Source organism: Aspergillus nomiae (genome assembly GCF_001204775.2).
Source record: "Aspergillus nomiae NRRL 13137 chromosome Unknown contig00005, whole genome shotgun sequence".
Taxonomy (NCBI): domain Eukaryota; kingdom Fungi; phylum Ascomycota; class Eurotiomycetes; order Eurotiales; family Aspergillaceae; genus Aspergillus; species Aspergillus nomiae.
In genome coordinates, this window is record NW_015378060.1 from 99,184 (window position 1) to 127,038 (window position 27,855).

At 49.0% G+C, this 27,855-nt stretch overlaps 13 protein-coding genes across 13 annotated transcripts; 7 read left to right on the forward strand and 6 right to left on the reverse strand.

Annotated features, from left to right (window-relative positions):
• Positions 1-136: 136 nt before the first annotated feature.
• On the reverse strand, positions 137-949 carry ANOM_000551 (putative alanine--tRNA ligase; the record flags this gene model as incomplete). The annotated part of the gene is made up of 1 exon (XM_015545809.1): positions 137-949. One exon carries the CDS (start codon positions 947-949, stop codon positions 137-139), a length of 813 nt encoding a protein of 270 aa, XP_015412028.1.
• Positions 950-2,508: 1,559 nt separating this feature from the next.
• ANOM_000552 (putative amino acid transporter) lies at positions 2,509-4,617 on the forward strand (the record flags this gene model as incomplete). The annotated part of the gene is made up of 7 exons (XM_015545810.1): positions 2,509-2,661; positions 2,797-2,996; positions 3,063-3,110; positions 3,167-3,300; positions 3,365-3,546; positions 3,595-4,293; positions 4,378-4,617. 7 exons carry the CDS (start codon positions 2,509-2,511, stop codon positions 4,615-4,617), a joined length of 1,656 nt encoding a protein of 551 aa, XP_015412098.1.
• Positions 4,618-4,989: 372 nt separating this feature from the next.
• Positions 4,990-6,253, reverse strand: ANOM_000553 (alpha-hydroxy acid oxidase; the record flags this gene model as incomplete). Its single annotated transcript, XM_015545811.1, has 5 exons — positions 4,990-5,070; positions 5,121-5,449; positions 5,507-5,677; positions 5,731-6,071; positions 6,129-6,253. The coding sequence occupies 5 exons, from the start codon at positions 6,251-6,253 to the stop codon at positions 4,990-4,992; spliced, it is 1,047 nt and encodes a 348-aa protein (XP_015412097.1).
• Positions 6,254-8,156: 1,903 nt separating this feature from the next.
• On the forward strand, positions 8,157-9,299 carry ANOM_000554 (agmatine deiminase family protein; the record flags this gene model as incomplete). The annotated part of the gene is made up of 1 exon (XM_015545812.1): positions 8,157-9,299. The coding sequence occupies one exon, from the start codon at positions 8,157-8,159 to the stop codon at positions 9,297-9,299; it is 1,143 nt and encodes a 380-aa protein (XP_015412093.1).
• Positions 9,300-9,781: 482 nt separating this feature from the next.
• On the reverse strand, positions 9,782-10,954 carry ANOM_000555 (isocitrate lyase/PEP mutase family protein; the record flags this gene model as incomplete). Its single annotated transcript, XM_015545813.1, has 3 exons — positions 9,782-10,329; positions 10,396-10,451; positions 10,515-10,954. The coding sequence occupies 3 exons, from the start codon at positions 10,952-10,954 to the stop codon at positions 9,782-9,784; spliced, it is 1,044 nt and encodes a 347-aa protein (XP_015412092.1).
• Positions 10,955-11,373: 419 nt separating this feature from the next.
• On the reverse strand, positions 11,374-13,814 carry ANOM_000556 (C6 transcription factor; the record flags this gene model as incomplete). Its single annotated transcript, XM_015545814.1, has 3 exons — positions 11,374-12,143; positions 12,202-13,091; positions 13,153-13,814. The coding sequence occupies 3 exons, from the start codon at positions 13,812-13,814 to the stop codon at positions 11,374-11,376; spliced, it is 2,322 nt and encodes a 773-aa protein (XP_015412095.1).
• Positions 13,815-14,590: 776 nt separating this feature from the next.
• ANOM_000557 (alpha/beta fold hydrolase) lies at positions 14,591-15,502 on the forward strand (the record flags this gene model as incomplete). Its single annotated transcript, XM_015545815.1, has 1 exon — positions 14,591-15,502. The coding sequence occupies one exon, from the start codon at positions 14,591-14,593 to the stop codon at positions 15,500-15,502; it is 912 nt and encodes a 303-aa protein (XP_015412094.1).
• A 795-nt stretch (positions 15,503-16,297) lies between these two features.
• ANOM_000558 (uncharacterized protein) lies at positions 16,298-16,870 on the forward strand (the record flags this gene model as incomplete). The annotated part of the gene is made up of 3 exons (XM_015545816.1): positions 16,298-16,406; positions 16,488-16,657; positions 16,730-16,870. The coding sequence occupies 3 exons, from the start codon at positions 16,298-16,300 to the stop codon at positions 16,868-16,870; spliced, it is 420 nt and encodes a 139-aa protein (XP_015412100.1).
• A 675-nt stretch (positions 16,871-17,545) lies between these two features.
• Positions 17,546-19,548, forward strand: ANOM_000559 (inorganic phosphate transporter; the record flags this gene model as incomplete). Its single annotated transcript, XM_015545817.1, has 6 exons — positions 17,546-17,721; positions 17,791-18,218; positions 18,275-18,935; positions 18,992-19,078; positions 19,136-19,290; positions 19,346-19,548. The coding sequence occupies 6 exons, from the start codon at positions 17,546-17,548 to the stop codon at positions 19,546-19,548; spliced, it is 1,710 nt and encodes a 569-aa protein (XP_015412099.1).
• A 363-nt stretch (positions 19,549-19,911) lies between these two features.
• On the reverse strand, positions 19,912-21,710 carry ANOM_000560 (MFS transporter; the record flags this gene model as incomplete). The annotated part of the gene is made up of 5 exons (XM_015545818.1): positions 19,912-20,110; positions 20,186-20,819; positions 20,883-21,151; positions 21,223-21,332; positions 21,561-21,710. 5 exons carry the CDS (start codon positions 21,708-21,710, stop codon positions 19,912-19,914), a joined length of 1,362 nt encoding a protein of 453 aa, XP_015412029.1.
• Positions 21,711-22,649: 939 nt separating this feature from the next.
• ANOM_000561 (arsenic resistance protein) lies at positions 22,650-23,974 on the reverse strand (the record flags this gene model as incomplete). Its single annotated transcript, XM_015545819.1, has 4 exons — positions 22,650-23,300; positions 23,368-23,454; positions 23,512-23,654; positions 23,716-23,974. 4 exons carry the CDS (start codon positions 23,972-23,974, stop codon positions 22,650-22,652), a joined length of 1,140 nt encoding a protein of 379 aa, XP_015412030.1.
• Positions 23,975-24,826: 852 nt separating this feature from the next.
• On the forward strand, positions 24,827-25,234 carry ANOM_000562 (arsenate reductase ArsC; the record flags this gene model as incomplete). The annotated part of the gene is made up of 1 exon (XM_015545820.1): positions 24,827-25,234. One exon carries the CDS (start codon positions 24,827-24,829, stop codon positions 25,232-25,234), a length of 408 nt encoding a protein of 135 aa, XP_015412031.1.
• A 1,634-nt stretch (positions 25,235-26,868) lies between these two features.
• Positions 26,869-27,688, forward strand: ANOM_000563 (uncharacterized protein; the record flags this gene model as incomplete). Its single annotated transcript, XM_015545821.1, has 2 exons — positions 26,869-26,910; positions 26,978-27,688. The coding sequence occupies 2 exons, from the start codon at positions 26,869-26,871 to the stop codon at positions 27,686-27,688; spliced, it is 753 nt and encodes a 250-aa protein (XP_015412058.1).
• Between the last annotated feature and the right edge of the window lie 167 nt (positions 27,689-27,855).

A 27,855-nucleotide genomic window follows, 5' to 3' on the forward strand; every position in this document is an offset into this window, starting at 1 on the left:
TGAGTTATAACCATGTGATCACACCCTACCCTAGGATGTGGCGATAATCGGAGATATTTCGATCTCGATTGCAATTCAAGTTCATCTCTGTACGGTTGTGTATAGAATTGAAACTCATGTGGGGAAATGTGCCTAATCAATTCACGACGTAACTAACACGAGAGTTGCCCGACTTTCTCGAGATCTTCTTAACGCTAGTCGGTCCACACCGATCTGTAGTATCGACATGTGTTCCTCCACAGGGATAAACCTCGGTTCCAACAATGTTAACCACGCGGAACTTCTCCCCGGGCATCAGGCTCCGATCGGGAATCAATCGTTCGAGACCCTTTTCCCGAAACATGGCTTCATCCCACCACTCAACCTGGACCGGTCGCTTGTCGGCGATATATTCATCTACCCGTTTCTGGATCGGCTCTTTCCACTTCCCTTCGATCAGACCTTGAAATTCACAGGAAGCCGAGCCCGGAAAATGCGACGCTTTTAATTCATCAAAGTCCTTAACCTCCTTCTCCAGAAGATGCCTCACCGCAGCACCAAGGACATGGCCGGCGGTGTGAAGCCGCGAATGCAGCAGGCGCTTTTCGGCGTCGACTTCTTGTCGGACCGTCTCGCCCTGCGTAAACATGTGCGACGAACCGTCGCGGAATCGGCCGAGGTGTAGGACCTGACCTTGTCCGGTCGCATCCATGCGCACAGCGGTCACCGTAAACGTGGTTCCTGCGGGTCCTGTCATTGTGCCCACGTCGGACGGCTGGCCGCCTCCTTGGGGGTGGAAGATTGTCTTTTCTGTGACGATGACATGGTCATCATCATTTCCCGCGGGGAATAGTTGGCGGTTGGGATCCTCTAGGTCATTGAAGCCATAGATTTTTGTGACAGGTGTGTCAAGGGAGAGCAGGTTCCAGTCGTGCTGGTAGGCGAGGAACGTCCGGCTAGACGCGGCCATTGTAATTTTGCGTGCGGAAGAATGTAGCCAAGAGTAGTCACAACCTGGGTTGCGGGGTTGGCCGAGTCTCGAGTTTTTGGGCACAGATTTCGTGGGTTGGCGGACGCGGGGAAGGAGAGAATACCCACTGGCCGCAACCGGAAGGGGAACTTGGTCCAATTTCACCTCGATTGAGTCCGAGACATCAATGTGGATGCTGTAATCAAAACTCGATGGAGAGAGACTAGGGACGTGGAAGGAAGGAGATTGCGACCTTTGTGGGGCCAGTCCGTCGCCAAGGCTAGGAAATGCAGTGGTGCCTCATAAAACCAGTTGGTTAGAAAGGAGCTAACAAGGACCAGGACTCCAAGAGATCTTCACCGGTAGGTAACCGGCCCGGTGAGCATCATGAGTCGAATTGCGGGACTCACGCGGGGTAAATATGACAATCAGGGCTGTTCAACATCAAGGTTTGCTGTAAAGATGCCAGATAAACGCGGAGGCGCTATTAAGCTTACCCCAGAGTACGATGTCATTGGCGTCTGAGCTTGGTGAGCTGGTCTTACATGTAGAAACTGTACTAGAATTAGAATACCAGTCCAAACGACTCGGTCACCTCCGGCTCGAGATCAGTTGAAGAAAATGTCTAGGTGGTCATGTTATTGTATATGGGTAGCCTTGTACGATATGCTTTGGGTTCTCGCCATCTACAAAGATCGTTACATGAACTCTCATACGCGTAGGGAGTGGATAAAATCTTGGTAACGTGGTGGTTTAGCCCTACCCTTCGGAAGCATTGGCTCGAAGTAACAGACATGCAAAACGCCGGGGTTGCAAAAGGCTTGTTCCCTGTGCCGAGTGCGGCGGGTACTTCCCGTAAATTACAGCAAGAATGCTGCAAATGGACGGACTATACGAGGGCGCCAACCCGCAATCGACTTCCGGTTTGCTTCCCGGACCCATTTCCATGAAAGTCAGACAGTAATCATTATGATAAAATTGGAAAGTACAAGGAAAGATGTAGTCTCTGTCAATGTAATCAGCAATCCATTTTTCCCTCCAATAGATAGAAGCGAACCTACATATCAACGAGGTGAAATTGGCCGTTAGTAGACCGATTGCGGGAGGGATACTGCGGAAAACGGAGCGGAGTTGGTGGAGTAGGCAAAAGTGGACAACTGATCGAATTTACGGAGTATGGTCGGGAGCTCGTATAGCATTTCCCCGGATCTTGCAGTTGTGGATATCATATTCGGCTTCTTATTTGGGTAGCCACCACGATGTGGGGAGGAAATAGGCTGGCTTATATCCAATACCTCGTACGTAAACTGGGTATTGGGTAATGATGACAACTAAGAAATCAAGCCTGCTTGATAAGAGGGCACGAGATCTGCATATAGCCCTATTTCATTGTCATCCAATGGGGTAATATTATTGCTTCTATAGCTCCACATGCGTCTGTATGTATATTTGGACCTGGCCCACCCCCCAGTCAATGTATCCGACCTAGCTGCACTGGATATCTTACATTCAGCCTTCACCTCACAATTGTACATAGCTGTGAAGCATATGGTATCACGATGACTAGCACGGAACAGGAAATCAAAGAAGGCCATGATGCTAAGAACCAACCGTCGAACACTGCCGATGCCTTGGCGGGGGATGTTGAGGAAGCAAATGGTAATACCCTTAAGAGGGCCCTCGAAGGCCGACACATACAGATGATCGCTATTGTAAGTCAATGTTGTCCACACCGATGATTTCCCTACGTGCGATAAAGCTATCGATACGTATAGCAGGAATCCACTCTTGGCAGGGGATAGTCAACAAGGGTCGAACCCTACTAACTCATGGTCATCACTTACTAGGGCGGTGCAATCGGTGCAGGTCTGTTCGTTGGTTCAGGTGAAGCGCTTGCAAATGGTGGCCCTGCCTCGGTCCTGATCGGGTATCTTGTGGTTGGAGTTCTGCTGCTGTGCACAATCATGTCACTCGGGGAACTGGCCATCATGTATCCGATTAATGGAGCGTTTTACCAGTACAGCGCTCGGTTCATAGATCCTTGTTGGTTAGTGTTTGGCTCGTAGCCCCACTGACTTACTTTTGTGATAACTAACAGGCCTGATCTATACAGGGGCTTTGCAATCGGTTGGGCGTATTCGCTAGGCTGGCTTGTCACTTTGTAAGCGTTTCTGCCTTACGATTTGCGTTTTCCAGGATTGACATATTTAAACGCAGACCCTTTGAGATCACCGCGGCCAGTTTGACAATCGAATACTGGAACTCGAACTTAAACCCCGCTATCTTCGTCAGTATTTTCCTAATAGTGCTGGTCATAATTCAAGTATTTGGAGTACGTGGTTATGGAGAGAGTAAGTCATGCTCAAACCCCATCCAAAAAGAAAACGAACCCCTGAGCTCATAGCGCTGTTACAGTTGAATTCGTTCTTTCTATCATCAAGGTAGTAGCCTGTATAGGACTGATTATTCTGGGGATCATCATCAACACTGGCGGTGTCCCTGGCAGCCCGCAAGGATACATTGGTGGGAAGTATTGGCGTGATCCAGGGGCCTTTGCAAACGGGTTCAAAGGGTTCTGCGCGGTGTTTGTGAATGCGGTAAGTAAAACAGCCCTCGGCCACATCTATGTACTGACCGTTGTCAAGGCCGTAGCTTTTAGCGGCACGGAATTGGTCGGTCTCGCAGCGGCAGAGACAAAACACCCCCAGAAATCCCTTCCCACGGCCACAAAGCAGGTCCTGTGGCGCGTAACGATTTTCTACATTGTGAATCTCCTTATTGTCGGTCTCAATGTTCCATACAATAGCCCACAGTTGCTCGGTTCGGATGACGCAGCCAGCTCTGCGGGAGTCAACACCAATGCCAGTCCATTTGTGCTCGCCATTCAAGATGCTGGCATCCACGTCCTACCCTCAATCATCAACGCTGTGGTCCTGATTGCCAGTCTGAGTGTGGCAAATTCATCTACATTCGCCTCAACAAGAACATTACAAGCCCTAGCAGCTGATGGAGGTGCCCCGTCATTTTTCGCCTATATCGACAAGGCCGGACGCCCACTAGCCCCAATCGCTCTTCAAGTGCTTTTCGGCTTCCTCGCATACCTCCAGTTCGCATCATCCGGGCTTACTGTATTCAATTGGCTCCTTGCTATTGCTGGTGTCTCAACCGTGATGATGAACCTGAGCATCAACGTCGCTCACCTCCGATTTCGTCTAGCTCTCAAGGCCCAGAATCGCAGCACGGACGAGATTCCATGGAAGTCCTCGCTGGGTACAGTGGGAAGCTCCATCGGCGCTTTTCTATCCGCCATATCTCTTATCGCAATGTTTTACTCTGCGCTATACGTAAGTTCCGCCTCTACAAAACCGAGTCTTTGTTCGCCGTAGCCATCCTTGTGAAAGATAAATGCTAAATCTGTCGATTAATAGGCACCGGGTGGAGACCCTCCTAGCGCATTCAATTTCTTCCAGCAGTATCTCGCTGGATTCATCGGCGTCTTCCTGATGATTTTCTGGAAACTGTGGAATCGGCAATGGTGGGTTTTGGTCCCGCTCCGCCAGATTGATTTAGACTCTGGTAGGCGGTTTATGGAAATGGAGCAGGATACTCCAGAGGAAGCGGGAGACAATCTTCCCTGGTGGAAGAGGGCAAAACAGTCACTTTGCTGAGCGACTGTGCCGCGGTAAGATTTTCACGACGTACAATTTACAGCCGTGAATGATGTAAGAGCCGTCCCCCCAAGGACGTGACGATAGATGAGACGACGCTTGAGTCAGTGGACGATTTGTTTCGCTGACGTTAGTACTGAATCTTACTGGGATGGTTAGAGCATAGACAACATCTCATTGATATGTGTATACTGCAAGTAGAAACGCAAATTTAATCGCTTCACGATTCCTATTACACGTTCCGTATATAGCTAGAGTTTGCAAATGACCCCAGAAGCGTCGACAGTAGCAAGATGACTTCGACTAATATCTTTAATACTTTTGCAACTGTACGAAGTGTCAGTATCCGCCCCTCAGAATCGGCCCACCAACTTACCCAGCTAAAGCCATTGTGACTTTCAATTCAGTGAGAAGAATCTGGATGGCTAGCTCTACGCCCTCTTTACCATTATACTAAATAGAATGTTAATGTCAATACACTGGTCACCAGATATTCAACATACCGCTAAGCCCCACAGAGGGACACGGCCCACAAAGCAATGTTGTGCCCCAAGAGCCAGGGCCTTAAAGATGTCTGATCCTCGCCGAATACCCCCGTCGATTGCGATCGGAATTCTCCCTTCCGCGATCGGCGCGCATTCACGGAGAACGTCGATTGTGGCAGGGACACCATCCAGCTGACGGCCTCCGTGATTTGAAATAATGATGCCGTCGACCCCGTGTTCGATAGCTAGAACGACATCCTCTGGGGTGTAGATACCCTTGGCCCAAATCTTCATATTGGTAATTGAGCGGAGCCATGGGATTGCATCGCTCCATGTTATCTCGGTGTCTTCCATATTGTTAGGTTTTTCTGCAGAGGTGATGGTGCGGGAAAAGAAAAACATACCGTACTCGATATCCGGAAATTCCTCTCCCATCCCGAATGGGTTTGAAGGGTCTGGTGATAGATTAGGATACGCCATCCCATCAGGAAGTGCGAAGGTATTTCGATGCTCGTTATATCTAATCCCGAGCACAGAGCAGTCCACTGTAAGGAAAATTGCCTTGTACCCGGCAGCTAGAGAGAGAGTCAGTCTACTGTTGTCGCAAGTCGTGGAGAGCAGAGGGTACCTTCGGCACGTTTGACCATCTGCACCGCGATGCTGCGATCCTTGGGGATGGCCAGCTGGATTGCATACGGATTGTGGCCCGTACCTTGCGCAGCAACATCCTCCAACGACGTGGAAGAATATGAGGACAGAGCCATGCCAATGCCCATACTGGCTGCAGCCTGTGATGTTGCAAGCTCTCCCTCGGGATGTGCTAGCTTATGCAAGGCGGTTGGAGAAAAGGCCAACGGAAAGGTGACTTTGGATCCAAATAGCTCCGCAGAAGTATCTATCTCGGGGATCTTTACGAGGACACGGGGACGGATCTTGTACCGATCGAAGGCAGTCATGTTGTCACGCAGACTGGAAGGTTAGTTATTCTTGATAATCGTACTACTATTTACTTTGGTACAAGCCTACCTAATCATGTCCGTGGCTCCATCGTTATAATACTCGCGGTATACCTTGGGTAGTTTTCTGCTTGCCTCACGTTGGAGATCAACGATAGAAAGCACATTTTTGTCGACAACAGGAGGAACACTCATTGTTGATTGTGTTCAAATACCAGATGGAACGTGGGTTGTGCGTAGATTAGCACTGGCCTGTGAGCCTATATAATCATTCCAGATACATGCATTGCGGTGCACTCGGAGGAGCACCAGGGTAACATCGTTCAATCATAGCGTATGGCGCCAAGGGAAGGACAGTCCGACGAAGACCCCGACCCCTTAAAGCCCAGAAACGCCAATGAGTACTACATGTGGCAGGCGTTTTTCGGGTGATCGCTACGAAGGGCGTCGACATGTTTCCGTATACAATCCGTTAGATCGTGACACGTTCTAGTCCGGCACGTCTGTCTCAAGCACTTGCATCCGTTTATTTTGGATGGTGGACATCATTGAATCGCGGTATACATCATTGTCTCGATACTATGGGTGGACTTATTGTGAATCGTTACGCCTCTGGATACTAAGCGCTACTTGATCCCTCAGAACCTCAGGCTGCTGAACACGGACCAAACAACCGACAACCCAATTTATCTATTCACGCTTATGCGGAACTCCTCTCGCGTACAGCTGTTGGTAAAATCGGCTGCACCTAATGGTATTGGCAAGAACTATTGTCCTGACCAAGATGCGGGGTGTACTTATAGAGCAGTGTTCCCCGGAGCCATGCAGTTAGAACTCCAACGGAACTACCAATACAATTGGCTGTTACGGGTGGACAGGTTGTGAAATGAATAGTGGGTAGACAGTTGGAGCTAATCAATATTGCGGCGAATACGAGACAATGACCCACTTTCAATTCTCTCTTCGTAATAATATTTGCGATTAAACTTCCTACTCCCCAATACCCCCCTTCGTACCCCCAGTCCCTGTATTCTATACCTCCTTCTGGGGTAGAGTATACAATTAGAGCTGACCTTGATTTCCATGTTTACTTCTTCCAGGGCTTTTGACCCGCGGCTTGCAGGGTTGCTGTGGTTAATTTTACAGTACGCTCTCCTTGAGTATGACTGCCCTCATGCTATCAACCTGCCACATCTGAGTATGTCGACTTCCAGTAAATGCATGACAATAATTTCCTACCCAGTGTCATTTGGAATTGTAATGGTTCCTGACATATGCAGATAAGGACACGGGCTGAGGCTAATCTGAATCGGAATTCTCCTTGTTTTCGTTACCCGAACGGAGGCAGGACTCTCCGACAGATCCCAATCATTGGTCGGGCCATATCAAGCCAGCCCACACTCTCTCTACCTTCAGTTGATGACTTTCGGTTCACTGTTGCTAGCCAACTGTCAAGCCTTCTTGAAGGGCAATCTCTTCGGGTTCCCACAAACGTCAACTGGTGACAATAGACATTATATTTCCTGTGTTAATAAAACCGAAAGTCTAACTACTTACTCCTTGAATGCCACAATGCGCCTTGTTCCGATATAACCAGTTGCATTGCCAGGGATCTAGAACATGTCGGCTGTATCCCCGTATACTTAATATGGAACATTGAGCAATGCGCCTTTTGTGTTTACTATGGAGAAGAGAGGAAATAGACGGCAAATGGCATTAGGTTCCTTGCATTGAGAGCGCAAGTTCGGCACTTGACTCGGTGATAACTTTCCGCCAGGCGACTATATATTCTATACCGGGCAGGAGTTGCCGACCAATTTCGACGCGTTCACAACCCAGTGTCTGACAATCCATGTTTACCCAGATACTATATATTACCCATCATCCCACAGATAAAAGAAAACGTACCTAGCCAGGATTTAATCAATCTGCCGTATTACGACCAGAATCCCGTACACTCCATTTTCCACTTCGTAAAGTCACTCTTGCCACACTCACGTGCCATCCGGAATCCACGGGTTCCGCCGCACCCTAATAAACCCCCACTTAATCAAGACCTCACTCGATCTTATACACATGCTTCAAATACTTTGAAACCATGGCCCAAGTACTGCGCAGATATGTTGCCCCCGCGGAAACCGCTCGCCATATTGCGACAATCCTGGGGTTTCCCTCCAAGATCTCAATTGCTGCCGAGTACTACGAGGATGCATGCAAAGAAATCGCCAGTTTAGCTTCTGCGATCTCTGCTTTTGAGCGAGTGCGTCTGTACACGCGCCCAGAAGACATTCCAAAGGCACAAGCTCTGGTTACCAAAAGTATTCCCAAATTTAACGGCACAGATTCGAACATCAGCATTATTCCGTTCCGCACGAATCATTTGTGGGTCCGCGACACCGGTCCCGTCTATGTCTATGGTACTGGGGCGCATTCTAAAGAACGTTTTGCCGTCAACTTTCGATTCAGTGAATGGGGCAAGAAGGATGATATCGCCGATCATTATCGAGCTACAGATGGCCTGGACTGGCCCATTATGGGACCGGACCAGATCAAAGAGAACGCGGCTTTTGCACAGAACGTCATCGCGAGCGACGTTTGTCCAGCTCCAGTAGTTAAGGTCGAGTCCAAGGTCTGCTTAGAGGGGGGCGCATTAGTTCTAGACGGCGATGGCACCCTCCTTGTGACAGAGAGCAGCGTCCTGAACGAGAACCGCAACCCGGGTCTGTCTCGGGCTGACATCGAAGAGGAGCTGCAGCGCCTGCTGGGCGTTGAGAAGATCATCTGGTTCCCCGGGCGGAGGGATCTCGATGTCACCGATGTCCACGCAGATGCCGAGCTTAACTTTGTTCGGCCTGGTGTGGTGGTCCTCTCCAAACCACACCCCAGTGTACCCAAGCCTTGGCAAGATGTGCACGATGAGATCCGAGACATTTTGGCCCGGACAGTCGATGCAAAGGGGCGTCGCTTTGAGGTCCATATCGTGGACGAGCCGGCTCCCACTATCTTTGGATCTTTATCGTACCCTGATCCGGCAACGAATTATGTCAACTTTTACTTTGTCAATGGCGGCCTCATCCTCCCTCAATTTGGGGATCCGGTCGCGGATTCAGCGGCAGTTTCTACTTTGCAAAAGTTGTGCCCCGAACATAAAGTCACCCCGGTTCCTGTCCGTGCCCTCCCATTAGCTGGCGGTGTCGTACACTGCTCGACCCAGCCCGTGGTTGCGGTCGACGAACAGTGAAAGAGTTGTCAACTAGAAGTTGGCTTCCCCTATCGCAGACCACATATATCGCTCATCTAGCCTTGTTGGATTGAAATCCGGGCCATAACATGACCTTCCCCGCTCAATCACTATTGTATATTTATTATGCGCATATCTGATATAAAGAAGAAATTAATGAATCAATGATCCTCCAGAATGCTTAAAGCTTAGAGACAGACATCATTACCCAAGTCCTCGCACTCCAGACTAACCCCATAGGCCCTGGTCAAATGAAAATAGGTTTTCTGGTTCTTCTAATTTTAAGAGTCAATCAGTAAGACACAGGTACAAAGCATTTTGCGGGGTCCATCCCCTTCAGCATACCACGTAGGTTGACATTTAATAAGTACGTAGTTATTCAGCTATCCAATAGCCACACCCTATGCAACGAGTACTATATTATGCAAGCATTATAATCTCTTCTGATAATCTCTCCGATGTCCGTGGAATATGACTCTTAATCAAGCCCACTGGTATCCATTGCTCCCGGTCGTCGATCCATCATACTGATACTTCTCCTCCATCTCATAATACCTATTAAACCCGACCCCTTCACAAACCTCTTCATACGACAAAACCGTAGGCGGCTTGCCCACCATGAACGACCCCTTAATGGCCTCAAGGGTCTCTCGAATACTCTTCAATTTAGCTGCCACCAATGTCCAGGGATACGCAACGGCAGAGTATCCCAGCTCAGCCAGGTCTTTTGCCGAGAGGTTCTCCGTCTTCCCGCCTTCAATAATGTTCGCAAAGACAGGGAAATCGAGGTCCTTTCGTAGGCGCAACATTGTTTCACGGTCGGGAAGGGCTTCGACAAAGACACAGTCAACGCCAATCTTGATAGCCTCCCGAGCTCTTGCCAATGCTTCGTCGTAGCCGTGGATGAGACTATCGGTCCGTGCCATGATCCAAATATCGAGGCCCTCGTTACGGGCGTCGACAGCTGCGCGCCATCGGGCGTAGGCTTCGCTTCGGGAGACGACGGCTTTGCCTTTTGTGTGGCCGCAGCCTGTAGGTTGTTAGTCCCATCGTTGTCTTTCAACATGCACCTATTCTATATGAGTGGTGAACTCACGTTTTGGCCACGTCTGATCTTCAATCATAATTCCAGCTGCGCCGGCTCGTGCGAACCTAAGCCAAATCCTCAGCACACGATCATATAATTAAACAACATTAGGAAAGACAGATACATACCCCTCAACGGTCCTCCGCACATTCATCGGTCCCCCATATCCCGTATCACCATCCACAAGCACAGGCACACTAGTCGCCCTCACGACCTCCTGGACCTTGGCTGCCACTTCCTGGAAAGCGATGTACCCGGTATCCGGCAGTGCAAACGCAGAGGCCATGGCATATCCCGCAAGAAAGACGACAGGAAATCCTGCTTCTTCGCACAACTTGGAGCTCAAGGCATCGTAGCTGCAAACGTGGGCGACGATCTTGCTTGGGTCATTGTGGGCTTCGAGAACCATGCTGCGGAGTCGGGAGGCTTGGAGGGAAGGGATTTTGCCCCGACTGTTTGGGATAGTGACTGGTATGTCTTGCGTCTTACCATTGGTGTCAGTTTGCACTGGGGTGCTCGACTCAAAATGGAAGGGGTAGGGGTTTGTGTTGACGATTGACTTTGTCATTGTTGTGGTTTGTGGTTTATGCGTTGTGTTGATCAGAGAGAGCAGGACGTTGGATATATATCTCGACTACTTGATTGAGGAACGTCATTTGAAGAACGTATACTTTGTACCTTTTAAATCTACAGTGATAGCAAACCGATAACTCCGATCTCGGAGCTCATAACAGCAAAGCACTCTTTGATTGCTACTTGGAGTAATTACATCACTTCATTGTAGATAGACAGACCGTTCTTCCCGAGCTGTTTGGGTTTCGGTTCGGATAAGCGCGGTATATAGAAGATCCTGAAGAGGAGCCCCGACCGTTACTATCCGGAAAAAAAAAAAAAGGCTCATTCGCGACACATTCTCTGATGCGAACGTGGAATATTATGGGATCAATTGTTATTTTTCATTACTATATTTGCTACAAGATACACATTTCACTCGCCTCCCACCTGCGGTAAATTCAACAAGAAATCTAACGAATCCAACTCCAATCCTATAGAGACACCCTCGCCGTTGAAATTAAAAGGCGCAATATTCGGGTCAAACGGCTGAGCCCACCATGAATTCATCTCCGGCATAACAAGAGCATCGGTAGACTGTTGGGCTGAGTAGCTGCTGGGCGCATCGTGCATAAGAGGCTGCTCCCGCGGCTGTGCTTGTGTCAAGGACTCTGGTGTTTGTGCGTTATAGCGACGGTGATCTGGATGCATAGTCATGACATGGTCAGAGATAAAATTCGCCCGAAAGCGATCGACGTGTTTCTCTATCAGTGTCGCGTAGCGCAGTGAAAAGTCCATGTCGTCTGTACCGGACGACCGCAAAGCTGAGATGCATTGATCTAACGTATGGAGAGAAGCCTGTAGATCAGTATGGTGCGCCCCAAGGCTTATGGCCTTGAGGAGATAGACTGATGAAGAGGTGACACACACGAGAGTTCGGAGTGGCGCATATCGCAACATGCCTTTGGTTGCCATATCAGTGGCAATCTCCAGAACTTTACTGCTACTCAAAATAACATCACGAATAAAATCTTGATCGTGAGGTAGAACGCATCCATCGAGAGATTCACGACTGGTATCCCCAATCCAGCTAACCCCCCTTGCAACAGCCCTTTCGACCACAGCTTGAATGGCGAGGGCACTGGTGTACGCTCTGAGGTGATGGTACTCGATTAATAACAATGGCCTAAGGGATTTGTGTGTATCTGCCTCAATATTCATTAGTATGTACACTAAATCCTCGGGTGGAGAAAGACACAATACCGGTGGACTTCTCAAGCTCATCATGCCATGGAGCTAAAGACGGCGCAAAATGTTGTAATAGAGTACTGTAGTGACCGGATGATAACTGCTGTTTTACATGAGAAATTGACTGGAAGAACATGGCGGATGCTGTTTTCATCAGACGAGTCAATTCCGTCCATGACTTCATATACACCTCCCATTGCCTATTTATGAGCTCCGTTGTATTTCCTTGCGATAGGTCCGGGGTGTAGAGGATATTGTCTGGGATAGGGGAGGGGCAGCCCATCCTAACAGCCATCTGGGTAACATAGCTGTAGAGCAACTTCCGGGCTCGATGCACTCGAACAGTCTGAGAGTTGGCCAACAGGGGAGTCGTGGAGTACCCGTCGGCGAATACACCCAATTCGTAACCAAGAGTGACCGCGGCACCAAGCAGCATCCACGACATGCGCTCCGATCGCTTTGCAGGCTCAAACACATCCTCACGCCATCTAACAAGGGGAGCGTCTTCACTTGTTTGAAGTCGATTCCGGCGGTCGTATGCCGGTGAGATCAGCTCGCCGTCCCAGCCCTCTGTCTCAGGCGGGAAATGAACAGATCGTGGATTCCAGTCCGAGATCAAGATAAGAATTTCAATTGACCCAACAATCCTGGTTTTGGCGGTAGAGTACTTTTCCTGCCCGAACATAATACGGCGGATTAACAGTTCACAGTACTGCCATAACCGGTGGTGAATAAAATGGCTCCGAGAGATTCCACCAGCTCCCGGTAAAACAAAATACCGTGAAGCTATCATTAACATAGTGCAGCAGAGCATGGGCTCCTCAACTATCAACTGCTCATGGTTTTTATGATCACGATATGCCACTGTAGGGACAGGAGAAAGAGGTGCCAGATATTTATAGAACCTGGATCCGTTAGCATATACCTCTCTACGTCCAAGGCACCCCTTTCGGTGAATTGACATACAAGTCTATGTACGTCACAGCTTCTTGCGCCGTGAACCATCCTTGCCGTACAAATCGACACCGGTCCCACAGGTCCAGGACAGCTTCGCTAGGGTGTGATAGACCGGAGACCGAGACTAGCCCGCTTGCAGAGACAACTATTTGGGTGTTGTTTGTGGTCGTACCTCCCTGTTCCCTTGTCTGGGACGATGGCGATTCGCCTATATCGGGCCGAGCAGCATCGAACAGCACATCCAACGCATCGCTGGGTCGCGCCAAAATTGTCGCCATTACTCGGCCAGACAAGGATGGGTTCCCATGGGTGTCAGAATCTGTTACCTGAAGTGGGTCCGATTCAGATACGGGACTCGATATCACCCTTGGTGTCCTATCTGCGTCCTGGTGCCAAGTGTGTAACAGTCGCTCCTGGACGTTCTGTCCATGCGAGCTCTCTGGGACATGATCCTGTGCCAGTGACCATCTTGGAGCCTGTCGGTGTTTCCCCGCCTTTCGGCTCGTCTCAAACACACATTCGCGATGTTCCCGCTCGCATTTAGCACACGGGGGCTCATCACCAAGAATACATCGGACCTTGCGAGCGCGGCAACTCACACAAGCCACATAACCGCGTTTATACGTCTTGCCGCGGCCAACAGGTGCTCTGGCCGGATTGCTGGGAGGCATGTTGACCACTATCTTACAATCATTCGGGTACGGAGATGTGTCGAGGTACAAGCGGCACGGATATAAGCGGTACTAATGTGGGGTCGTCTTGGTAGATACAAAACCCCACTACCGAGTAGCCAGTGCATCGTTCCGGTATCCATTTCACTGTCTAGTGGAAGAATTACTAAATATGCTTATTTGTTGGTGTCTCGAGCTTCAGAAGGGCCGAGGTATTTACTACATCAAGTTGGCGTTACTGTGTTAGCTAGCAGGTCGTTAAGGATTTCCATAGCGCGTGTCACTCGTCATGATCTGATGGTATATCATTCAAACGCCCACATGGGCAGCCATTTGGTCATATCGCCGATTTAAGTATCGATCACCACTCACTGATCAGCAAGTCCCTGTCGTCTGATCCTGTTTTAGGCTTAGGGGTCCATATCCATCTATGATGTCTGTGGATAACTTATAGGGCCTTTGATTGGCCACATTGAGTTCCCCGTCTAGTATTCTCGTTGTTGATTGGTCATTTTGAGTACACTGCCAGTCTCTGAATAGTTACTTTGAGTACATTTCTCAGTTCTTTTCTTGCCGCCTTCAATCTCATAGCATCTCCCTTGGAGCCAGCAATCCTTGCGGTGCTCACTATAACCTATATAATCGTCATTTATGACCGGGGTGGAAGGAACCCATACCATAGGACTCTAAGTATCCGTACAACAGTTCACAAGTTGCTTTCCTCCAATTCTCTGAGCCCAGTGCTACACTATACTACAATTATCTAGTCGCCAAACATGGATTCCATCCATCTGGACCAGACCTTTCACCACTCTACCGACACGCACAGGTACCAAATCCACTGGACCTCTCTTGGTGATAATGTCTTACCACCTCTGATCTTTGTGCACGGTACCCCCTGGTCGTCCCGTGTCTGGGATACCTACGCACGATCATTTGCCAGATATTTCCACGTCTATCTGTTCGACAACCCCGGGTTTGGCGAGAGTCCTCTTGGCCACCCACTCCCGGGCAAGGAGGACGCCATTACTAAAGACGTCGCCTTGGATGCCGATCTGGCGCAGCAGTCAGAGGCCTTTGCTGCGCTCTATCACGACTGGTCTCGCGACTGGAAGCATGAAAAGGCTCATGTCGTCGCACATGATCATGGAGGGCTGATGGCTTTACGGGCTCATATATTGCATAGCTGCGAGTATGCTAGCCTGTGTCTGATTAATGTGGTTGCGTTGGGGCCATTCGGTCAGCCGTTGTTTAAATTGGTCGCGGAGAATGAGGAGGTGTTTACTGCCTTGCCTGGCCCGGTTTTTGAAGGTGTTGTGGAAGCTTATATTCGAGACGCGGCATATACTGAGTTGGGGAAGGAGACGATGGACAAGCTGAAAAGGCCGTGGGTCAGGAGTGAGGAAGGGAGGAAGGGCTTTGTGAGGCAGATGGTGCAGGCAAATAGCCGCCACACCGGTGAAGTTGAGAGCAGGTATTCGGAAGTCGGCAAGAAGATACCAGTGAGGATTATTTGGGGCAAGGAGGATAGGTGGATTCCGGTGGATACTGCAGACAGACTGAAGGAGAAGCTGTGTGCTAGAGACGTGGTAGTGATTGAAGAAGCGGGACATCTAGTGATGTACGACCAGGGAGGAAAGCTAGGTGCTGAGTTGGGCTGGTGGCTGCGTTCTTTCAGCCAGGGATAGGAGTGATACCATATGTATGGAAACATACGCCAATTGAAGAATGGCTTGCCCTTTATTTGAACTAGGTGGAATTTTCGTATGTGGGACATGTATGTTTTGTTTCCATCATTCAGCATGCATCTTAAATCGAAACTAGCCCTGCTATAGAGATATTCAATCCGGACAAGCACCAACAGAGAATGTAATAACATCAATGGAGGTATTGATGTTGCTCTATTTTCGCCTTTGCCTTTCTAGTTCTTCAAGTCTAGATGGGACGCATAACATACGCACCAATTGACTTATCACCGAGGCCAGATCTCCGACGAGACAGGACAGACGACGATAGCGAAACGTGGACACGTGTTCTATTTTCCCTGTGCCAGTAAGGACTAGCTCAGGGCCGCTTTTTACTCACTGATGAACAACAGAATATAGGATCAGAGAAAATAAAATATATGTTCAGCACTTCCAAAGTAACTACGAGATATTGCATAATAATACGAGTGTAGTGTATCCTAGTCCATAAACTCAATCGATGTCCTGATTGTTAAACTGACTTAAACTTCTAATTGCGCAGATTGTTTGGGTTTTTGAATAGCTTCATTTGGGAAGGCGCCTAGAAACCTTACTGATATGGCCGATCGCCTGTGGGTTATGATACCTTCGAAAATGACTAATAACAGATAGCCTATTGAAGAAAATTCCCCCATCTGTATTGTAGCTATATATACCTGCCAGCTGCCTAATGGGCCAGAGGTGCCCAGGAGCTCTCAAGTATCCGAACTTGGCGTTGTCACTTATTATATACCAACCATGTCGCACGTGCTTGCAAGCGGGTACGCCAGCCCAACTACCTCAAAGCACACGAGCTTGTCTTACCCCCAAAGCAGACAACAAAAGCTGGTCGAGATCAGACCGAAAGGTACGTGACTCAAAGGACACATTCATGGGATGGCAGTCAGTATGAGAATCAGGCGACATCAACATGATAACACGAGTTCAGGACCAGGCTCAGCAAACATCCTAGCAGTGTCTAATTCGGCTAAATGTCGGAAGAGGCAACATGCTGACGCCCAGAAGTGCCAACGGGATCGCATGAAAGTTGCGCTGGACCGAATGGCGCGCATAATGAGGATTGGAGGCGTGGGGGATGAGGGGACGAGTGGCACGAAGGTGTGCATGCCAAAGGCCCAGCCAATCCCATGATGCAACCGATGTCGTGCTAACTTGGAGGATTCTGATCAGGCAAGACTACTCGAGACAGCGGTGGAGTATATCCAACGCCTCCAGGACCAGGTCGAGGAGCTGAGAGAGTCTTGTAACTCTGGGCACGCGACATTACCAATTTCAGACTCAATATCCGGGCATGTTGAACAGTGCGCCTGATGCCAACAGCCAATGCAGACCGGAACTGGCGTTTAATTCCTCGGGTGTAGGTTCAAATGAAGCCAATGAAAAAGCTGTACTCGAGCATCAGATGCCAGCTAGGGCTATAAGAGGGTAGCGATAGCAGGTGGAATCAGATACACCCATTCCGCCAAGTACCAACTTGAATAATTTCTCACCCAGTCAAACTATGCTAAACGGTTTTACGCTTGCTTCCATGATTAATTCGTGGCCAAGAGACTGCGATTGTGCCAATGGGAGCCGTGAGGTTGGGCACATGGATCGTATCCGCACTGTTCCCAGCATTTGCCCGCACATTAGCGTATTTGTGGCGTCGCTCGCAAGCAGGCGAGTCGCTGAGGCCACAGCAGGCTTGGCGATACTGGTAATTAGACTGTCGGGCACGTGCTGGTCTGCGGAGTTGGATTAGTCGGCGGACAGTCAGTGGAGGAACGCTTGGCAGCTCGGCGGAGCCGGACTGTCTTGGGTCTCTTGGCATTATCATTGTATGTAGACTTCGCTCAGGAGGCGCAGCAAGACAGCAATAGTGCTAGGGCAAATATAAAGGCCTGTTCCGGATCGCTATATTGTCCTTCCCTTCCTGATCTGCCATCAACATCCCGAAAAGGTGAAGTTTCACCTTGAAATCTCTCGTGCTGTGTGACATCCGCCAAGATGGCTCTTCACCAGTACGATTACATCTTCGCGATTGGCACAATATTCGCCTTCCTGGATGCCTGGAATATCGGTGCCAATGATGCCGCCAACTCCTGGGCGACGTCTGTTTCGTCGCGTTCGATCAAGCTCTGGCAGGCCTTGATCCTGGGATCTATCATGGAGTTTGCTGGAGCGTAAGCTTACCACTGGCCTATTATTGAGTTCTGACTTTTGGACCTTGGGATAACGATATGATTCTATAGTGTCGGTGTAGGAGACAGTGTCTCTGATACGATCCGGACAAAAATCGTCAAGGTCGATTTATTCGCCGAAAATCCCCCGCTCCTGATGCTTGGAATGTGCTGCGCAGTGGTTGGCTCAGCTATATACCTCAGTATCTGTACAAAGATTGGTCTCCCGGTGTCCACAACTCATTCTATCCTGGGAGGAATCCTGGGAATGGGCATTGCTCTTCTTGGAGCCGATAATATAATCTGGTGGGGTGGTGATATCAATTCTGGCGTTGTCCAGGTGTTCCTTGCCTGGATTATCGCACCTCTGTTGGCCGGTGTGGCTGCTTCGTTGATCTTCTTGATCACCAAATATGGCATCCTGCTGCGGAGCAACTCTGCACTCAAGGCGTTGTACACTGTTCCGTTCTACTTCCTCCTGACCTCCGCCCTTCTTACCAGTATGTTTGGCCCTTGCCCTTACAACCTTCCTGACTCGATTCCTGACAAGTCACAGTGCTTATCGTCTGGAAGGGCGGTAAAAGCAGAATTGAGCTGGGGGGTGCTGAGATTGCTGGCACTGTGGTTGGTGTTGGTGCTGGTGTCTCTGTTCTGTCTGCTGTCTTCCTTTGCCCCTGGCTCTACCGCCGGGTTATCCTGAGCGACTGGCAACTCACGCCCTGGCATATCATCCAAGGCCCTCTTCTCCTGCGCCGTGGTGAAGTGCCTCCTCGCCCTGCTCATGTGAAGGCTGTTCGCAACTATTATGAAGGTCACAAAACCATGCAGGAACTACAAGCCAACCGATCGGGCGATGTCGAAAACAATAGTGAACATTCCTCTCCCGACCTCAAGGGAGAGCCCCACGCTACTTCAAGCTCGGGTGATGGTGCAGACCATGCGGGTGGTGATGTTATCAACGTCTGCGGTCCCCGTCCTGAGGGAGTCTGGTACACCCCTGCGGTTATGTACTGGCTGTTCAAGAAGGCCCTCTTCCGTGGTCTTGAGCAGGACGTTGTTAGCGCCCAGAAGAAGGACAGCAAGCTTGCGGGTGACCTCGAAAAGACCCACGCACACTCTACCCACTATGATAACGAAGCAGAGTACATGTTTTCCTTCCTCCAGATCTTGACGGCCTGTACGGCTGCCTTCACCCATGGTGCCAATGATGTTGCTAAGTGAGCTTTTCCCGCTTTCGCTACACCAGCAATGGACCGATGCTAACTATTCCCAGTGCTGTTGGCCCATATGCCACCATCTATGCTATTTGGAAAAGTGGCGCCCTTGACGGCGCTAAGACTCCTGTCCCCATCTGGATTCTGTAAGTCTCATTGGTTGAAATGTCAGAAAGTCCACCTTGCTAACCCATATCCTGCAGTGTATTCGGTGGTGCTGCCATCGCCATTGGTATCTGGACATACGGCTATCATATCATGAGCTTTCTCGGTAACCGACTGACCCTTCACTCTCCCTCCCGTGGTTTCTCTATGGAACTCGGTGCGGCTATCGCTGTGATCATCGCCACCCGGCTAAGTATGTTATCTCTCTTTCCCCCTAAGCGTCAGTGTCTAACCTCTTGTGCCTGCAGAGCTCCCCGTCTCCACCACACAGTGTATCACCGGCTCTACAGTGGGTGTTGGCCTGTGCAACGGCACCTGGAGAACGATCAACTGGAGAATGGTAGCCTGGATCTACATGGGTTGGATCATCACCCTCCCTTGCGCCGCGATCATTTCCGGCTGTTTAGTTGGCATCATCGTGAACGCGCCTCGCTGGGGTATGCCCAACTAGCCCAGCTCAGATCGTGAGCTTCCTTACACGTCAGCGTGGTTTGGCCTATTGACTGTGTTCCCTCCGGCCAAACCTACCTCATATATCTTTCTTTTGTCTATTTCTCTCTGTGGTTAGCGCGGTACGAGAATCGTGATTCGCCAAAATACGCTACCACAATATACCTCCACTATACAGTTAATCTCGGCTTTATATAAAGGATAAATTAATATAAAATTTTCAGGCATCCGTTTATTACAGTACACTGCCTAGCATTGTTGTTGTAGAAAACATTGTGATCACGAATCGCTCACTACCTGTACCACAGGTATAAATATTCCAAAGCCTCATGCAGACTGGGGGCAACAACATAATGTCCTCCACTCAGGTCAAAAGGCGAAAGTGGTTATGCTTATCGCCCACAGCACTAACGTCAATAGGACCATCGCCCTGTGGCACAGGCCCGAACTCCCGATCTCTACGTCTGTTCTCCGCGGCATAGGAGAAATGGAGGACCAATCCAACGGGGACAATAATACCCGTGAGGCCAGAGCCAATAGCCGTTCCCTTGACGAAGTATGGTCTATCATGTGTTAGTACATATCAATAATGATATTGAGAGGCGGGTCTTCAACAAGGGGTAGCGAAGGAAACGTACGCAGCGCTATCGGGATACATAAAGGAGGCGAGGAATGAAGAACATTGCCCGATAATAGCCAGCAATGACATCCCAATTCCCTTCTTCGTGTCCCCGGCATTGTTATTAAGCATCCAGGTCATGTTGATCGCCAAGGCAGGGAAGATCCCACAGCTTGTCAGCCAGATGGCTACGTACCGCACGGCAGTTCCCGTCTGTGTGGCTAACAGGGCATAGCCCACGGTCGCAACACTGGCACATAGGGCCAGCATCCAGCCGCGCGAGCCGTAGCGGTCTGAGAGCCAGGCAACAAGTATGCTGGATAGAAACGCCCCGAAATAAGGTGGTGCCGTAAGGCCTTGTGCCTGTACCGAATCATAGCCCATCTCATGAACAATAGTCGGAAGGAAGTTGGATAGCCCGGCGAAGGAATAGTTGCAGCAGAAATGGAGACAAGCGTGGCAGTAGTTCTTATAGTCTGTCAGTCCGGCGAATAGCTGAGCTTTGGAGAGTGAGGTCTTGCGCGTTGTGTCGCGGGTTTCCATGCGTTCTACTGCGAACGTACGTTCTTCGTTGCTGAGGAACTTTGCCGTCGAGGGAGAATCCATGAGTAGAAACCAGACCAAGGGAGCCATTACAACTGACGGCGACCCCTCTAACATAATATAATTAGCATTTAATCCAACTGAACCTGCATACTTAGATCTAGGTCATGTACCAATCAAGAATATCAACCTCCAGGGCTCCATGTGGGAGTTGATTTGGGAAATTCCATAAGCAATTGCGCCTGCAATGCAGTTTGCAATCGGGCTGGATCCAAGAAGGATAGACACACGTGTACCCAGTTCGTGACGCTTATAGCATAGCGACAGGTAGTACGGGACACCAGCACCAAATCCTGCCTCCAGGATACCCAGCCCGACTCGGCAGGCGACTAACCCTGCCATGTTATGGACAAGTCCTGAACACATCGCGCAAACGCCCCACCTGCGATTGCCAGTTAGCTGTTTCGTCGAGATCAACCATATCAGTCAGTCCCTTTCATGCGTTGGACTTACAGCACACATAAAACTGTCACGTAGATGTGGGCTGGGAAAATCTTCCAGCATAGAACTAGCCACTCTAGGCAGGTGTATGTAATGTAAAAGGAGTTGAGTACCCATGACCACTATCCTATAGTGTTATCAATAGCTCAGAACTATTGCGTGGACAATTGACATGCCTGATAGCTGGTGAGGCCAAGGTCCTCCTGTGCCCCCGCAGTCTTTGCATTGCCGATATTTCCACGGTCAAGGTACGAAATAACATACAAGACCCACACAAGGGGCAGTACCCAGATATCATACTGTAGTGATATGTGAGCAGAATGCTAACCTCCAGCATGCGGTTGACCTACCTTGCGAACAATACGGGCATTCAATAATTGCATTTGCTGCCTGTGCTCCGCAGTATAGTTCTCTTCGGCGTCGATTTTCATTTGATCCATATTCTCCACATGACTGGATGAGGCCACATTTTGTTCATCTGTTGTCGCCGCCATGGCCATACTGGAGTGGGTAAAGGATGGTCTGCAAGAAAAAGAGTCTACGTGTATTAAAGATAGGCGTTAGACGACAGGCTTCATGGGGAGCTTTGTTCTGATAGATCTTTCAGCGAAGCGCAACTTGGTGCTGATTGTTTATCACGAAGCGATTATGTCAAGGGAGAAAGTAGTCCCATTTTCTATCGAGTTATGCATGAGGCCCTACTTATACTACCCGGGTAACAACGCATTCCAGCTGAGAACACAGACATCAAACGCTAGACGCAAACTGTATTTCCCCAGACCCCGCCATCTGGACGTTTGGTGGTTTCCGGTGGCTGTAATGTCTGCATAGTTAAACTCGGGTACTATGGTTTTAGAATAACCTTTTTGAAGTATGGTAAAGCTATGGTTGATCCATAGTAGTTAGGGTACATGTCCAATAAACTACGGTAATTAAGCCCTATTTTTATATTCAGTTACGATAAAGATATATCAAGTTTATATATTATACTCCGACTATTCAGACCTCACTATAGTTTTTCTAAAATATCGTTTATCTATAATGTTATACAGGAAGTACGCCCACGATAATGGGTTGGTATAGCAAAAATATGGTTACCCGAAACAACCGATTTCCTGCAAGGCGGACTTTCTCCTTACCCCAGATATTCCCCACACGAGCTGGCTACAGAAAACGGCAGTGATCGTGCCTTGGGGTACCCACCTGGAGGTTAATTGTATGCTAATTCGTATTGCCAAAAGAGGGGAAGCTCATTAGCAGAGCGCCTCGGACAGACGCGGACTTTAACGGTTGACTGAGCTCCTACGGTTATGTGAGGGCCGATCGGCTGACCAAAGGGTATAGCTACAGGGCGCCATATTCATAAGTTTCGTTCTCGGGGAGACACTGGCTAGTACTAGTCTAGGGTTCACTGTTGCGGTGTGTCATGGTAAAATGTACTAATCCTTCCAACCCAGCCTCTTTGCCACGAATTTGACAGCATACACAAGGCCCAACAAAACCGGAACCTCGATAAGCGGCCCAACAGTCGAAGCAAGGGCCTGATTACTATCCGCCCCAAAAGTAGCAACAGCAACAGCAATCGCCAACTCAAAATTATTACTAGCAGCTGTAAAGCTCTGTGTCGTCGCAAGCTTATACCCAAAACCCAACTTATACGTCACAAATAGCGTCAAAAAGAATATAACCGCAAAGTAAACAATCAGTGGCGCAGCCACGCGGATCACAGAGACAATCTGATGAACAACCTGACGGCCTTGCGATGCGAACAGCACTAAGATCGTGAATAGAAGGCCAATAAGGGACCAGGGGCTGGCCCATTTTAGAAATATCTCGTCGTACCATTGGGGACTTGTCGCCCAACGGAGAGTCAAGCGCGTGAGAATTGCTGCGCCCAGCGGAATGCCGAGAAATACAGCGACGCTTTTGGCGGCTGTGGAATATTCAAAAACTATGCTATCCCCGCTGATGATCTGGATAAAGAAGACGCCCATGGGAGCGAAGAGGACAATTTGGAGAAGGGAGTTAATGGCGACGAGGATGGCACAGTATTCGTCGTCGCCGCCCGCCAGGCCGGTCCAAATTAGGACCTAGGGATTCGTTAGTATTTTCAAGCACAACAATGATGTTTCGTTTTGTTGGCGACGTGTGACTCACCATGGCGATGCATCGTGCTAGTCCGACCAGGATGAGCCCCTGCCGTAGCTCTGGTTCGTCTGGGAGAAAAGCCCAGGCAAGCGCCAACTAGAGTATTCATGTCAGTGATTAATTCATTACTTGGAGAGGTAGTGAAAAGTTTACCATGAAAAATGGAGCAACAATCCAATTAACAACAATACTGAACGCAATCTGGATCCATATCTGACGGGTTTTAAAAACATGATGCAAGCTCTCATACCGCACTTTGCAGAGAATGGGATACATCATAACAAGCAGGCCAACAGCTACCAAATATTCGTTAGCATGTGTAATTAGATAATCCCAAGTATCAGTAGTATACCTTACCGATAGGAACTGAAACCCCCACAAACTTCCCTTTTTGCAACGCAGGCCCAGTGCTGGGAACGAAGTTTCCCAAAATAATGCCTATAGCCATAGCCAGGAAGATCCATACCGCGAGAAACCGGTCTAACAGGCCGAGGTTTTTGAAAGCAGAAATTTTTTTTGGCGCTGAGTCTGACGATTTCGCATCTGCCTGTTTTTCCACGTCGGGCGTGGAAAGCGTTTGGGCTGCAGCACAAGCTGTACTTCGGTTTTGATGCATCTTAGGATGGTTCTTCCCAAGATCAAATTCTGTGAAGCTAGACAGCTGGCACAAATTGATTGATAAGTGGCTCGCCGTGGCCCTCGGGCAATAGTCCTATGTCAATTGACACTAGATATATTGGCCTGTGACTTTGTTATTGTCTGAATAACAAAAGCATTTAGGCGTACTGTAGCTGCCTTGATGTATATTAATTTATAGGGTAGTAGAGCAATGAAAGGTGTATTTATATGGAGTGGCCATCTTTTGATGCTCTTCTATTCACTTTGGGAGAATTATGACCATAATAGGGAGGTGCGCCTCAGAATGTCACTGGCGAATGCTGATTGGTCGAATAGAGTGTTAGACCGAATATCGGAGCGGTTAGATATACTATTTGTAACCAATCATATAGCCTGAGTGACACTCTTGGGTAGTCATAGTTTGGATTGACCAAAATTAGCCCTAAGATGGTTTTTGCAGCGCATCGCGGATCTAGTGTGGGTCTGGGGCGGTTTTCTGGCCTTGGAAACTCGGTTCCTCCCGTGCCCAATCAGAGCACGGGAGTGACAAACTCTATGCCCTAGCTCGAGCCTAACTGGCGTAGCACGAGAGTATATTATGGCCAGCTGAACCCCGGCATCAATGGACGAATCGAATTTACGACCAGCTCTACTGTTCGAGTAACCTCCTTAGACTCTGTCGGTGAGAATGCAAATTTACCACTCTAGCTGAATAGTCACTGAATTAGACGCTTACAGACCCCCTTCCTTGCAGTCATTGACGGCTGCGAGGACAACAGTATTCATATTTCTTGCTTCCTTTTTACCAGCCGACTCACTACAACCGCCGAGCCTACCAATAAAGGTGACAATGGCAGACAAGCCCAGCATCTTGTTCGTTTGCGTCCACAACGCCGGTCGCTCCCAAATGGCCGCGGGCTACCTCACTCACCTTGCTGGCGACGCTATTGAAGTTCGCTCCGCCGGCTCAGCCCCAGCCACCTCCGTTAATCCGTTCGTCATCGAAGCTATGCGCGAAGAGGGTATCGACCTCACCAATCAGAGACCTAAGATCCTCACTCCCGACGCTGTCCAAGATAGCGATATCGTAATCACCATGGGGTGTGGGGATGCCTGCCCCTTCTTCTCCGGCAAACGCTATCTCGACTGGCAACTTGATGACCCTGCTGGGCAAGGCCTTGATGCTGTCCGCCTAATCCGCGACGAAATCCGTTGCCGCGTTGAGAAACTTATTGCCGAACTCCGGCTGGCTATATGAACCTGCTTTTGAAGCCCAACATACTGTCCCATCTTAGTGTTGCTCCGTCTAACATAGGATATCAAAGGTTATTTTGTACAGCATGTAACAGGCTCTTGAAACCAAGACCCAGATGCCTAGAAAAGCGTCCCATCTACCAATATCTTACTGGCCTATTCAAATAGTTATGAAATGTGGACAACTCGTAACAGTGCAGGCATGCTATAACCAAGGGGGAAAAGAAAAAAGAAAACCGAGAGCAGAAAGGAAATGACAACAGACCTCAGCAGATTGGCGTTATAGTGCAAAGCTGCGAGGGAGATGAGTATAGCTTTTTCAATCAAATCCAGTAGAGCAATATGACGTCCTGCAAGAGCTGCCGCCGCTTTTCCTGAATGGAATGATGCCATGCAATAGAGTAAGACTTGCAATATTTTACTCATTCCCGCATCATAAATATCCGCTGTGGTAGGCAAAATGTATCTGCTATATTATATCACTCAAGATTTGTGAAGCGTAAATCATAGAGCTTATGCAACCATTTGGAAAGACATCTCGCGCAGAACCTCGCTGAAAACCCGCCATAACGCCTCGTAGACTGCATGTATATATCTGTCTCTGAGCCGACATAATTATAGAAAAGCTCAAAAATAAATATCACTCATATTTGCTGGTCGACCAAACAAAAGAAACAGACCGAAAGCGTTATTCCAAACAAATCTATTCTATTGGCTAACTACATCCTCTCAGAGCTGGACGCCTCCGGTCCCACATATTATATACAGCCACGCAACCCTCAACTAACTAACCTTCTCATTACTATACTGAATTTGTCTTTATGCCCCCTGCCCTCATCTTGTCCCGTTCATCTTATTCTCCTCCCGTTCACTGGACCGATCACCAAAAAGTTCTAGGTGAGGACGCATAAGGATAGTATACTTCACAAACTCCTCCATGCAATCCACCAGCCGGTCGCGGTTACTACTAGACATCAGTCTCTGATCTCCCGGTTGACCCTCGTCAGGAAAATGGGTATACGCCCGGGGGATAGACGACTGGTTTGGGATAGTAAACATGCGCATCTACCGGCCGAGAATCCGCAGGGAGTTGACGGCGTTGAATGATTGCGATCCGCCGCACTCCTGCGCAATGGCAAGAGTCCGGCCTTGTGTGGGATGAACACTACCGGTGGTAAGCGGGATCCAATGAATCTGATTATGATATATTAGTATGGTGGTGAGTCGATGTCTGCTTGTCCATTGCAAAGAATGAGTGGGCGGAACCAAAACTCTGCAAGTATGTCACTGGTGAATGTTCATTGGATGACGCCGCAGACGGTAGTAGACAATTAACGGATCATTTTGGCACATCATGGATGCTTCTCCACACTCGCCCCAGGGGTCTTCACCGCCCTGAAGGCCCCTGGGCGAGTACTCATTTAATCCTCTGAAATACGCGATCGCCACCACATCTCCGTCGCAAGAAAACTGCTGTTGACGCCCCTGATCAACCTATTCCTGGCTTGTATATAATTGCTGGCATCAGCCAACTATACTCAGATTGTCGTTAGCACTGACATCGGAAAAGTATATCTTTAGCAAAATCTTACATCTTGGTACAGCAGCACACCTCTCGGCCGTGTTAACGTGACAACCATGAAGACCAATAGTTTAAATAAACGGACGATAACAGTGAAGGTCAGCAATTCCATGAGAGGCAAGATATATCCTTCAGTGCAGTATGTAGAGACTAACAACATCCCAGACTGATCAAATACCGCCATCACTACGTATCCGCGACAACCAGCGACGTTCGCGTGCACGCCGCAGAGAATATATCCAAGATCTTGAGGAACGCCTACACAAGTTCGAGGCTCTGGGCGTTCAGGCGACACGAGAAGTCCAAGCTGCGGGTCGAAAGGTGGCAGTGGAGAATACTCTCCTCCGGTCGCTGCTCAAACTGCGTGGTGTTTCCGACCGGGACGTTCAGGAATACTTGACAGCACACACAGCGAATATTTTTCTCCCAAAACTTCACTCGGACGCTGTACTAGAAGCGCGATTGCCCCCATGGAAACCTTCAAGTCTAAACACAGTCCGAGAGGGTTCCTCGCAGTTCAGCTCACTTAATCCCGAATGCAATGACCCCTTGCATGAGATGAACGATACTGAGTCTACCCCATCACTCTTGAGCCGAGCTATCAATCAACAGGTGATTATATCCGAGAACCAAATTTCCGATAGGGAGCAGCGTGTACCAGTCGACTCTCCCACTCATGGTACATCCAGATTACAGTCACCCAGCAGGAACCAGGGTTCAGGGCAGGCTACTCCATGCGAAACTGCAGCCGAGATCATCATGTCTATTCGAGACTACTCCGATGCGCGGGATGTGCGCTCGGAACTAGGGTGTCAGTCAACATCCAACTGCATGGTGAGGAACATGGATATTTTTCACCTACTAGATAAACGATAACGCGGTTAGATATTGAATTGACATTAATTTGATATAATTATTGCGGTAACCTTGTACACATTTGTTATGAAACTATGGAAATGGGGTTTTCCAAGCCATACGCCGCAAGTGCATTCTTACTAACACGGGATTCTCAGAATAAAATTCTCCTATAGAACAATATGCAA